The sequence below is a fragment of the Hyperolius riggenbachi genome, chromosome 1 (genome assembly GCF_040937935.1).
Source record: "Hyperolius riggenbachi isolate aHypRig1 chromosome 1, aHypRig1.pri, whole genome shotgun sequence".
Lineage (NCBI taxonomy): Eukaryota > Metazoa > Chordata > Amphibia > Anura > Hyperoliidae > Hyperolius > Hyperolius riggenbachi.
In genome coordinates this window covers 661,355,610-661,368,743 of record NC_090646.1, presented here as the reverse complement: position 1 = coordinate 661,368,743, position 13,134 = coordinate 661,355,610, and the positions used below count along the sequence as shown (strand labels likewise).

The window sequence follows — 13,134 nt, the reverse complement described above, 5'->3', positions numbered from 1 at the left end:
ACTATGAGGTCTGAAGTGAGATTTATTCTTGCTTCAGACTCTCTAAGTATGACCTGTGCATGGTGATTTTGACTTTTTGTTTTCAGTTCAGGTTTTCTTTAATTGACATGCATTACAATGTCCCTTCTGCAGCAAGCATATGAGAAAAGAGCCTGGGGGTATGAGGACTAATAATATATGGAGGAGGGGGGGGGGGGGGGTTAAATTGATTTTAAACCTTTTTGAATTTCCTTGTTAGCATCTTTTTTACCTAACCATTTGTAATAGAGAATTGATTATGGATTTTATGCCTGACAGTTAAGGCCCATACACACGTCAGATTTTTTTTTTTTTTTAAACGACTGGTCGTTTGGACGTCAAATCGGGCGTGTACAGTCCGTCGTTCAGCTGATAAGACTGGTCTTGAGCGATCCGCCTGGCAGATGTGTGTATGGGCCTTACCTCTTTAAAAGCGCTTGTGCATTGTTGCTCTATGTCAGGGGTCCCCAAACGTTTTGGGTCGAAGGGCCGGGTCAACATACTTCAGACTGCTGGGGGGCCGGAGTATACATAAAGTGATGTAGAAGTCTTTGCGGGCCGGACAGTGACGCATACCCAGATGACAACCTGCAGCCCTATTGGACAGCAGTGTCACCTGATGTGGAATTTGATTGGAAACCAGCAATATTACTGCTTTCTGGCTTCCATGTGGATGGGTGGTGCCAGCACTGCTATTCTATATGCGGACCACCAATATTTAAATACGTAGCTGACCGCATCTATAAGTAATACATTTTGTGTGTGGGGGGCCGGTAAAAAAGCCTCAGGGGGCCGCATTCGGCCCGCGGGCCTTAGTTTGAGGGCCACTGCTCTATGTGATTGTTCTCACAGCTTTTTTTTTTATACATACCTGAAGCTTCCTCCAGCCCCATAAGCCTGGATCACTCCCACGCCGCCTTTCTCCGCTGCCTCTGTCCACCAGAACCTGGTCACGTCATTTTGGCCAGTCGACGCAAGCACAGGGGCTCCCTCAGTACTGCACAGGCGCATGTGTAAAGAGCCGGAGGGAGCCCCTGTGCATGCGGAAGACTGCCCGCGTCCGGCGGAAGTGACGGGACCCAGTACCGGCGGACAGGGGCAGCGGAGGACGGTGGCGTGGGAGCGATCCATGCTGATGGGGCTGGAGGAAGCCCCAGGTACAGTGGGTTGCAAGAGTATTCGGCTCCCTTGAAGTTTTCCACATTTTGTCACATTACTGCCACAAACATGCATCAATTTTATTGGAATCCCACATGATAGACCAACACAAAGTGGTGTACACGTGAGAAGTGGAACGAAAATCATACATTATTCCAAACATTTTTTACAAATAACTGCAAAGTGGGGTGTGCATAATTATTTGGCCTCCTTTGATCTGAGTGCAGTCAGTTGCCTATAGACATTGCCTGATGAGTGCTAATGACTAGAGTGCACCTGTGTGTAATCTAATGTCAGTACAAATACAGCTGCTCTGTGAGGGCCTCAGAGGTTGTCTAAGAGAATATTGGGAGCAACAACACCATGAAGTCCAAAGAACACACCAGACAGGTCAGGGATAAAGTTATTGAGAAATTTAAAGCAGGCTTAGGCAACAAAAAGATTTCCAAAGCCTTGAACATCCCACGGAGCACTGTTCAAGTGATCATTCAGAAATGGAAGGAGTATGGCACAACTGTAAGCCTACCAAGACAAGGCCGTGTACCTAAACTCACAGGCCGAACAAGGAGAGCGCTGATCAGAAATGCAGTCAAGAGGCCCATGGTGATTCTGGACGAGCTGCAGAGATCTACAGCTCAGGTGGGAGACTCTGTCCATAGGACAACTATTAGTCATGCACTGTACAAAGTTGGCCTTTATGGAAGAGTGGCAAGAAGAAAGCCATTGTTACCAGAAAAGCATAGGAAATCCCGTTTGCAGTTTGCCACAACTATGTGGGGGACACAGCAACCATGTGGAAGAAGGTGCTTTGGTCAGATGAGACCAAAATGGAACTTTTTAGCCAAAATGCAAAACGCTATGTGTGGCGGAAAACTAACACTGCACATCACTCTAAACACACCATCCCCACTGTCAAACATGGTGGTGGCAGCATCATGCTCGGGGGGTGCATCTCTTCAGCAGGGACGGGGAAGCTGGTCAGAGTTGATGAGAAGATGGATGGAGCCAAATACAGGGCAAACTTGGAAGAAAACCTCTTGGAGACTGCAAAAGACTTGAGACTGGGGCGGAGGTTCACCTTCCAGCAGGACAATGACCCTAAACATAAAGCCAGGGCAACAATGGAATGGTTTAAAACAAAGCATATCTATGTGTTAGAATGGCCCAGTCAAAGTCCAGATCTAAATCCAATCGAGAATCTGTGGCAAGATCTGAAAAAAAACTGCTGTTCACAAACGCTGTCCATCTAATCTGACTGAGCTGGAGCTGTTTTGCAAAGGAGAATGGGCAAGGATTTCAGTCTCTAGATGTGCAAAGCTGGTAGAGACTTAAGCTGAGTACACACGTACGATAACGATCGTTCAAAAACGAACGATAACGACAATTGGACCGATAATCGTGCGCTCCAAATTTTCCAACGATCGTTTTTTTGGTCCGACCGATCCAACCCGGCGGATTTTTTTCGAAAGATAATCGTTCAATCGTTGCAGTGTGTACAAAGATCGTCCGATAACGCATGTTCTTATTGCCTGTCATAACGTCACTTCCGTTTGCGCACGCATTTTTTAATCGTTCGTCGTTCAGTACTTTATACTTATATCGTTCACGTGTGTACACAATCGTTCATTACGAACGATCTTTTCCGACTAATTTGAATATCGTGTAAACGTCACGAATCGTTCGTAACGAACGATCTTTATCGGACGTGTATACGAACCTTTACCCTAAAAGACTGGCAGCTGTAATTGCAACAAAAGGTGGTTCTATAAAGTATTGACTCAGGGGGTCGAATAATTACGCACACCCCACTTTGCAGTTATTTATTTGTAAAAAAATGTTTGGAATGATGTATGATTTTCGATCCACTTCTCACATGTACACCACTTTGTATTGGTCTTTCACGTGGAATTGCAATAAAATTGATTCATGTTTGTGGCAGTAATGTGACAAAATGTGGAAAACTTCAAGGGGGCCGAATACTTTTGCAACCCACTGTATGTATAACATCTTTTTTAACTTTTTTTTTTTTTTTTAAGGCAGTTTTCGTCTCTGGTTCCCTTTTTTAAAGATTGCTTAAAAAAATGTATTATAATTTGAAATGACCAATCAAAATTGAAATCACACTCGCTGGCAAAAAGATTACACTTTTTAAAATCGCTACCTCATGAAGTCAATTACAAAATGCTAATTCATAGCGATTTGCAAGTTGTAGTGGTAATACTTTCAGCCATAGACCCTGAACAAGCATGCAGCAGCAGATCAGGTGTTTTTAAGGGCTGGTGCGCACCAAAGCAGTTTGACCGTTTTTGAAAACTGCCTGGCTAATGTATTTCAATGGGATGGTGCACACCAGAGCGTTTTTTTTTTCCACAAACGCAAACTCTGGGGCTGCAGCATTTTTTACATTTCTGAGGCGTTTCTGGCTCAATGTTAAAGAGACTATGAAGCGAGAATAAATCTCGCTTCAGAGCTCATAGTTAGCAGGGGCATGTGTGCCCCTGCTAAACTGCCGCTATCGCGCCGCTAAACGGGGGTCCCTGACCCCCCGAAATCCCCTCCGAGCAGCGGGGGATCTCTTCCGGATTGAGGCAGGGCTAACCGCCGCAGCCCTGCCCCACGCGCGTCTGTCAGCGCGTATCTCCGCCTCTCCCCCGCCCCTCTGTCTTCTTTCACTGAGAGGGGCGGGGGAGAGGCGGCGATGTGCCACTGAGAGGCAGGGCTGCAGCCGTTAGCCCTGCCTCTAGGAGCAGCAAAATCTACGACCAATTTGGTCATTGATTTTGCGGGGGGGGGGGGGGGGGGGGGTTGGGGGTGAAGGGACCCCCATTTAGCCGCGGGATAGCGGCGTTTTAGCAGAGCTCTGAAGCGAGAATTATTCTCGCTTCAGTGTCTCTTTAAGACAGTATATGAAAGTGGAATACCGCTCTGAAAAACACTAGTTTAGAGCGGTTTTCCAGGTGTTTTTGTTATAGAAGCTGTTCAGTAACAGCTTTACTGTAACAATATATGAAATCTGCTAAACAAAAAAACGCTCCAAAAAAAAAGCTAGGCATGTTTAGAAAACTTCTCTAAACATGCCTAGAATCGCTCTGAAATCTGTTTCACAAAAATGCTCCAAAAGCATTTAGAAAACATGCCTAGAATCGCTCTGAAATCTGCTTCAAAAACCTCTAGCGTTTTGTGGATCTGCTAGAAGTTTTTGGTGTGCGCTGGGCCTCACATTATTGTCAGATCTGACAAGATTAGCTGCATGCTTGTTTCTGGTGTGATTCAGACACTACTGCAGCCAAATAGATCAACACACACATCTCGCAGCCTCCATATCACTCTCACCTTGGGTTCATTTTAAGCTGGCACACAGCCTGGCACATGACTGCGTTGTGTGAACTCTGCTCTGTCCCCGCCTGTAGCTGGAACGTGAATAGGAGTCAGGCTGGGACACATTCCTCCCTTCCTGGACTCTGCTAAGGAGACGTCGCTGTGGATTCCCGGGTGTGGATTGTGCAGCAACAGGACGGTGAGATCTCCCCTTCCTTCCTCATTACTGCATGCATGTGGTCCTGACTCTTTCTACAAGCAAACTCCCCTGTGGTGAGCCAGGCCAGAGAAAGCAGCTCAAACAGCCAGCTGGGATTCCAGTCTCAGGGCCTTTAGGGTGAATTTGGAACTCTGGGTAAAGATTGTCACCCTCGTCCTCATCAGGGATGGCCTCATGAAGACTTGTGGTGGACTCCCTGAGGTGCAGAGCGGTGCGAGGTAGAGAAGTGACAACCCCCCCTCCAGGCTCCACCAGTGATCCACCAGCTTTAGGCCTTCCCGTCTCCATGACTACAGGGCCCTCTTTTGTCTCATGACCCATTGGCTCTGTGACAACAAGAGTGGGGACTTGTAGAGACGGGGATGTCTGGAGTAGTGAGGTACTCCCCTCCCATGCTCTGCTTGTGCTACTCTGCATGGGGATGGGTGGCACAGTCACATCTGGCTTTCTACACTGAGGGGCTACCTATCTTGGTGGTGGGGGCTCCTTCTGGTAATCTACATGGGGGGAGGGTATTGTTAATACTGAGGGGGCTACTTTCGGCTACCTATACTGGGGGGGGGGCTGACCCTTCAGGCTACCTATACTGGGGGGCTACTTCAGGCTATCTATATTGGGGGGCCCTCTGGCTTCCTATACTTGTCTACTAGTACCAGCTATAAATTTGGTTTGTGCTGGTTTAGGGGCTGCAGTAATGTGAATGCTCTGTTAACACACCCAGAATTTATAAGCACACTTGCATTTTCTCAGGAGGAAGCGACTTGAAGCTATGAAATGTGTCAGCCACTATAGACATTTTGTGGAATAAGATATTATGTAAGAAGATTATTTGTGGGTACAATGTCTTGTTGAATTGTAATCCATTAACCCTGTAGTCTGTGAACGCTACTACTGCTTCAGCCAGTCCAACACTGCCCCCATTTGGATCACACACACAAAGCATGGACGTCAGTTTCACATTGCCTGTGTTTAACTAGTGTACCACTGAGGGGGTTTTCCTCTAATGGACCAGAGCAATTTTCACATTTCAGCGCTCCTCCCTTTCATTCCCCAATAACAGTGGCGTAGCTAAGGAGCTGTGGGCCCCGATGCAAGTTTTACAATGGGGCCCCCCAAGCACTCTATACATGACAATTTATACGGCGCACCAAAATCTGCCAATGGCAACTACAGTGTCAGAGGTGTAAGAAGGGGATGGGAAATAGCCCCGTATTTTCCGGACCATAAGATGCACTTTTTCTCCTTCAAAAGTGGGGGGGAAAAGTATGTGCGTCTTATGGTCCGAATGTAACAATTGGGACCAGCATCAGGGACCTACACACGCACAGCGGTCAGACACGCTAACCCCTGCCGCCCACCGCACCAATGCCCCATTGTGTCACTCACTTTAATGATAATCTCCAGGTGGCCTGCATGATTATTCATCCTTCAGATGTCAGCAAATCTTGTGGGGGTGCTGTCAATCATGGCCGCTGCAGCGGCCCGACACGCTGACCCCTGCCGTCACTCTTCCTACTGGCCGGATCCGCGTACAGCAGCGTCTATGCGGGCATTCCATTACGTCCGCTCTGCCAAAGGGCTGCCTCGTTCTTACTCCAACGTCCATTTTAACTTGCTGCGAGTCCATTTTAACTTGCTGCGAATCGATTGCACTCGATTGGCCAGAATGGCAGAGCCTGCTCCCGCCCTCAAGACCATCGGCCCCCTCCTGATTGGCTGGCGGCGCCTGATAGGGACAAATGGAGGCAGATGCCGGGAGGAACAGTGCGCGATCGCGATGGACGGCATAGGGGTCAGCGTGTCTGACCATGACTCGCAGCAAGTTAAAATGGACGTTGGAGTAAGAACGAGGCAGCCCTTTGGCAGAGCGGACTTAATGGAATGCCCGCATAGACGCTGCTGTACGCGGATCCGGCCAGTAGGAAGAGTGACGGCAGGGGTCAGCGTGTCGGGCCGCTGCAGCGGCCATGATTGACAGCGCCCCCACAAGATTTGCTGACATCTGAAGGATGAATAATCATGGAGGCCACCTGTGACACAATGGGGCATTGGTGCGGTGAGTGATTTAGCTGGCAGGCATCTGAAGGGGGCCATGGGAGATTCAGCAAAAGGCGACAGGATATCCCCAGGACACAGAGGGGGACACAGGACAGAAAAAGGGGGACACAGGACGAAAGCAGGAAGGATATGGGGGCCACAGGAAGTACATGGAAGGACTGAGGAGGACAAGGAGGGACACAAGAGGTACAAAGGAGCCATTATCATTTGGGGGGATTGGGGGAAAAGGTCCATAAGACGCCCCTGTGCCATGGACACACTAGGATAAGTATATAATTTTTTTTCCTGATTTTTGTCCACAAAACCTAGGTGCGTCTTATGGTCCAGAGCGTCTTATGGTCCGAAAAATACGGTAGCTTGTTACTGATTATCACTGTTCAAAGTATCTACAGAAGTCATTATTATGCGCATAGGACCAATAGAGAGCTAATTCTGTAGTTAAAGGAGGGCCCTTCGGGGCTCCTCTGCCCCAAGGGCCCCGATGCGGTCGCTACCTCTGCACCCCCTATTGCTACGCCCCTGCCCAATAACTTTATCACTACTTATCACACCAAAATGATCTACATCTTGTGGGAGGCTTTTTTTTTTTTTGCCTGCGGTGTATGGGAAGCTGACAGATCTCTCTGATCACATTTGATCAGAGAGATCTGTCTCTTGGTTGAATCTGCCCATAATCGATAGATGTATATCCACTGTTAATCAAATTATTCTATATGTCTCTTTGTTATTAATAATGTGTGGCATTAATTTCTCTTGTTACAGATTTGAACATTCAAGTGATTCCCAAACTGAAGTAACCTCTGTGAATTTCAGAAATTCTCATCGATCATGGCAAGTTCTCTGCGTTCCTTTGCTGGAGGCCTGTCTGAAGCTCTGCAGGACCTTCCACGCCACCGCGTAGCTCTGCTGTGTGCAGCGGGCCTGGGCGTCACAGCCATCGCCTCCTGGATGTGGTGGAGGAGGAATCGCTGGGAGTTACAGCAAGTAGGCACAGTGTCGCAGCTTCTCATATATCCTATCAAGTCATGCCGTCCTGTCTCTGTACCGGAGGCTGAATGCCTTGAGCTCGGCTTGAGACATGGAGAACTGGAAGACCGTCACTGGCTTGTGGTGACCGAGGAAGGTCAGATGGTGACCGCTAGGCAGGAGCCAAGACTTGTCCTCATATCGGTGACTGGACTTGGTGACTCTCTCAGTCTTGAGGCACCTGGAATGGAGAAAATAGTGTTGCCTGTTTCTCAGCCAAACACCAACAAGATAATGGATTGCCGGGTGTTTGGGCATGATATCCAAGGCAGAGACTGTGGAGATGAGGTGTCCAAGTGGCTGACTTCCTATTTTCAGAGCAGTAAGCCTTACCATTTGGTACATTTCGAGCCTGGGGTTATGAAACCTCGCCTGGCCAAAGAGACAGAGAAGCAGTTTAGAGACAAAGATGTGATTGCCTATCCAGATGCTAGTCCAGTTATGCTCCTTTCCGAGACCTCTGTGGAGGAGCTGAATAAACACTTGGAGAAACCAGTCACTCTGGGAAATTTTAGGCCCTGCATTGTGGTGTCAGGATGCCAGGCCTTTGCCGAGGATGGCTGGGAGGACGTCAAAGTGGGCACCACCGTGCTAAAGCGTGTCATGTCCTGTGGACGTTGCCTCCTGACCACTGTGGATCCCGATACAGGCGTTATGAGCCGCAAGGAACCTCTAGACACCCTGAGGAGCTTCCGGATGGATCCTTCCCAGAATAAGAAATCGCCACTCTTTGGCCAGTACTACGGTGTGGAGCGAACTGGAAGAATGAAAGTGGGAGATCCAGTGTACATCCGGGTCCGCCAAGGTTAAACCTATTCCAGGCTTTGAATAATACATGCTGAACAACATTAACTAAAAAATTAAGTTTATGGATTAACGTGAACCAGTGAACAATAACTGAGTACAATAAATCTTATAAGCCATAGATAAGAAATATATTATTAAAGCTTTAGCTTCACTTCATTGCTTCCTTAACTTGGAGGACATAGTTGCTGAAAATCTCACTAAGTTCTTCCAGTGCAAACATGAGTCTGGTGGATGGAGCCTTAGAGACCATATGAATATCAGCTGAAATACCAGGCTGGCTGTTAGGTGGCAGAAGTGTCATGCAAGGACAATACACGATCTGGTGACTTCTCCTTTCTCTGTTGGTCTCCTCTACTTCAGTGGCTCTCAACCTGGGCTTTCTGGACATCTGGGGATACCGTGAGAAGTAAATTTATTCCACTATGACCAATCCTTTATTAGCCACCTGGGTTTTATCATTAGTGAACTAGTTAGGAGTCCTTCAGATGTCCCATCCCTTCGGTAGGAAGAAAAAAATCCTGGAAAGTTGTATAAACAGCTCTTAATCTAGATCCTCAGGAATTTGACTAAACTGATCAAATACTTAATTGATAGGTCAGAAAAGAATAGCCACATGTCAGGAAACGCACATATTTCACCCTCAGCAAGCACACAGAACATGGAACAAAGAACGTTTTCATCAATCAATATTTTTTTATATATCAGATTAGAAGGAATGGAGGGGTGGAAAGTATTTTCAAAATGATAAAGAATAACTGACCTAACTTGGAGGACTTGGTTACTCAAAGACTTGTAAAGTTTAGCTTCATGTCTTCATACATAGGATCCAGGATTTCCAGTGCCAACATGAGTCTGATTGGTGGACGGAGCCTCAGAGACAGTATGGACACTAGCTGGTAGGCTGGGCACGAAGGGGAAGCGTTCCCCCACAAGTACAACAAGCGGTGAGGTGGCTGGTCTCTCCTGATGGTTCAGGAAGAGCAGGATTATCCAACAGGGAACCTAGGCAGGTGTTTGGTGCCTAGTCGGAGTCAAGAGACCCACCTGTCACCTTCTCTGACCTCTCTCCACTTCAGCTAACCAAAAAGACCACAAGGGAGACCCAAATCGACTACCTTTTCTAAAGTCCCATTACCTCTTAATCCATCTCTGATACCGACACTGACAGGTTCTCACCTTCATAGGAAAGAGTCAATACAAAAAAAGAGGGATCAGAACTTGCTTCAAAACACCATAAGCTTTATTCAAAATGTATAGAAAATGGCCTCACACTGTAAAACCTATTTGTCTCCATTAAAACAGAAATCACCCTCTAAGATTGAATTCATAGCACAGCCATCTTAGAGGGTGATTTCTGTTTTTAATGGATCTCCAAATCTGTTGACAGACAGACCATTTATGTCCCAGTCATTGCAACCAATGCTGAATTCTAAGACGTGCTCTTGTGGATCATCCTGAAGGCCATGTTGCCTCAAGACTTTAGACTGGTCATAGTACAACAAATCTCCACAGCTAGTCTCCATAGAGAAGGTCAATTGGATGCTGGCATGAATGTAAATTGTATGCAGCTTGGAATTGGTCCAATCCAAATCCAGAAGGAAGTGCATTTTGAGTGGACGTATCTCAAGCTGCATACAACTCGCATTATATTTGCATGTAGGCTGGATTTATCTTCTCATCATTGATCATCAGTAGCCAATAGCAAGTGGAAAATATTAGTTTCTTATTTTCTTGTGCCAAAGGAGTCCTATAATTAAACATTTGATATGCATCCTGAGTGTACTCTGTATGTTGCACCGCATTCTTTATCTTCTAAGTATTCCTTATAGGTAAGACAACTGACATGATAGGGATGTGGAGGTTACCATATTTATTTCCTTTTAAGCAATACCAGTTGCCTGGCTGCCCTGCTGATCCTCTGCCTCTAATACTTTCAGCCATAGACCCTAAACAAGCATGCAGCAGATCAGGTGTTTTTCTGTCGTCATGATCCGATCTGACAAGATTAGCTGCATGCGTGTTTCTGGTGGGATTGAGACACTACTGCAGCCAAATAGATCAGCAGGACAGCCAGGCAACTTGTATTGTTTAAAAGGAAACCAATATGGCAGCCTCCATATTAAGTATAGAATACTGTGGAGGAACCACTTGTCTGCCAGGGAATACTGTGGGGGGACCGCTTGTCTACCGGGAATACTGAGGGGGATGGACTATGCAATTGTAAGCAATGCACAAAGCAATAGAGTTACCTAATCTCCATCTATAAGCCTCACTTACCAAATAGCTGCTTTCTGACCTACATTATTTATTGTATTTATAAAGTGCCAACATATTACGCAGCACTGGACAATAAATATAGACAATGATACAAAGATGACAGACTTAAATAACAAGGTTATACATCAGAGGACAAAGTTATGCAAGGCAAACAGTACAAGATACATGATCATGTGATTTGGGCGGGTTCGGTAAGTCCAGTAATACGAGTAGGAGGCGGTCATAGGAAAGGAGCACACAATCATGTACAATACACTAGGGAAGGGAGAGGGTACAAGATACATGATCATGTGATTTGGGCTGGTTAGGTAGGTCCAGTAATACGAGTAGGAGGCGGTCATAGGAAAGGAGGACACAATCATGTACAATACACTAGGGAAGGGAGAGGGTACAGGATCATGTGATCTCAGCTGGTTAGGTAGGTCCAGTAATACGAGTAGGAGGCGGTCATAGGAAAGGAGCACACAATCATGTACAATACACTAGGGAAGGGAGAGGGTACAGGATCATGTGATCTCGGCTGGTTAGGTAGGTCCAGTAATACGAGTAGGAGGCGGTCATAGGAAAGGAGCACACAATCCTGTAGAATACACTAGGGAAGGGAGAGGGTACAAGATACATGATCATGTGATTTGGGCTGGTTAGGTAGGTCCAGTAATACGAGTAGGAGGCGGTCATAGGAAAGGAGCACACAATCATGTACAATACACTAGGGAAGGGAGAGGGTACAGGATCATGTGATTTGGGCGGGTTCGGTAAGTCCAGTAATACGAGTAGGAGGCGGTCATAGGAAAGGAGCACACAATCATGTACAATACACTAGGGAAGGGAGAGGGTACAGGATCATGTGATTTGGGCGGGTTTGGTAAGTCCAGTAATACGAGTAGGAGGCGGTCATAGGAAAGGAGCACACAATCATGTACAATACACTAGGGAAGGGAGAGGGTACAGGATCATGTGATCTCGGCTGGTTAGGTAGGTCCAGTAATACGAGTAGGAGGCGGTCATAGGAAAGGAGCACACAATCATGTACAATACACTAGGGAAGAGAGAGGGTACAGGATCATGTGATGTCGGCTGGTTAGGTAGGTCCAGTAATACGAGTAGGAGGCGGTCATAGGAAAGGCGCACACAATCATGTACAATACACTAGGGAAGGGAGAGGGTACAAGATACATGATCATGTGATTTGGGCTGGTTAGGTAGGTCCAGTAATACAAGTACGAGGCGGTCATAGGAAAGGAGCACACAATCCTGTAGAATACACTAGGGAAGGGAGAGGGTACAAGATACATGATCATGTGATTTGGGCTGGTTAGGTAGGTCCAGTAATACAAGTACAGCCAGCCACAGGAAAGCAGCACACGGCCATGTACACTACACTAGGGAAGGCAGGAGCCAGCCAAAGGCTTACAATCTAAAGGTGGCCATACATCTCTCTCAACTTGGTGGTCAATCATCCATCCAATTCGATAATTATTATTGAATCGGATGAAAATTGGTGCCACTATGAGCATGCTTAATCGACGATGCAACCAATTTCGGGCCAAAATTGGTCACATGTATTGATCGGACATACTGCAAGATTTTGGGCCATCGTGGTCGGTCGGGTGCATGCGGTAACGCAGTGTGTTATCGGAATGAGCAATGAAACCCTCTGCGCTGTTACCGCCGACACCCCCATCCCCCCCCCCCCGCGTATAAATCTGACCCCTGTGTGTGCATTTATACATTACCTATCCTGTGCTGCCCACCATGCGGTACCCATATGTCTTCCCGATCTTCCATTTGCACTTCACACGCTGCTGGAGTATAGCGCGTGGCCTGTGTGTGAAGTTGTGCGCTAAATGCAGGCTGCGTGTGAAGCACAAATGGAGGATCTGGAAGACAGAAGGGCACCCCACACAATGGGCGACACACTGTATAAATGCACACACAGGGGCACATTTATACACTGGGTGGGGCAGCGGTGAGGTGGTGGATGCGGTGGACTCGGTTGATTCCTGAGAAATATCATGCTGAAATTGATCGAGAATTGGCCTGCAGTGTATGAGCAACTGACAGATCTCTCTCTAATCAGATTCCATTAGAGGGCTGGTGCACACCTACAGAGATTCTGAGCGCTTCTTAAACTGCTAGTGCTTTAAAAAGCGCTTGGCTAATGTTACTCAATGGGATGGGTCACACGAGCGATGTGATTTTTTTCCCAAAACGCAAACGCAGGTCCTGCAGCATTTCTGAGGCGATTCAGC

At 47.0% G+C, this 13,134-nt stretch overlaps 1 protein-coding gene across 4 annotated transcripts in view; it reads left to right on the top strand.

The window, feature by feature from the left end:
• The window catches only part of LOC137532204 (mitochondrial amidoxime-reducing component 1-like), a 28,189-nt gene extending 17,813 nt beyond the window's left edge, over nt 1–10,376 (top strand). The window contains exons 1-2 of one of the 4 annotated variants that reach the window (XM_068252461.1): nt 4,587–4,693; nt 7,535–10,376. In XM_068252461.1, coding sequence (XP_068108562.1) covers nt 7,601–8,608 — 1,008 coding nt within the window. In that variant the 5' untranslated portion in view covers nt 4,587–4,693; nt 7,535–7,600 and the 3' untranslated portion in view covers nt 8,609–10,376. The other 3 variants (XM_068252467.1, XM_068252476.1, XM_068252453.1) reach the window with 3 other exon arrangements.
• The last annotated feature ends 2,758 nt before the right edge of the window (nt 10,377–13,134 follow it).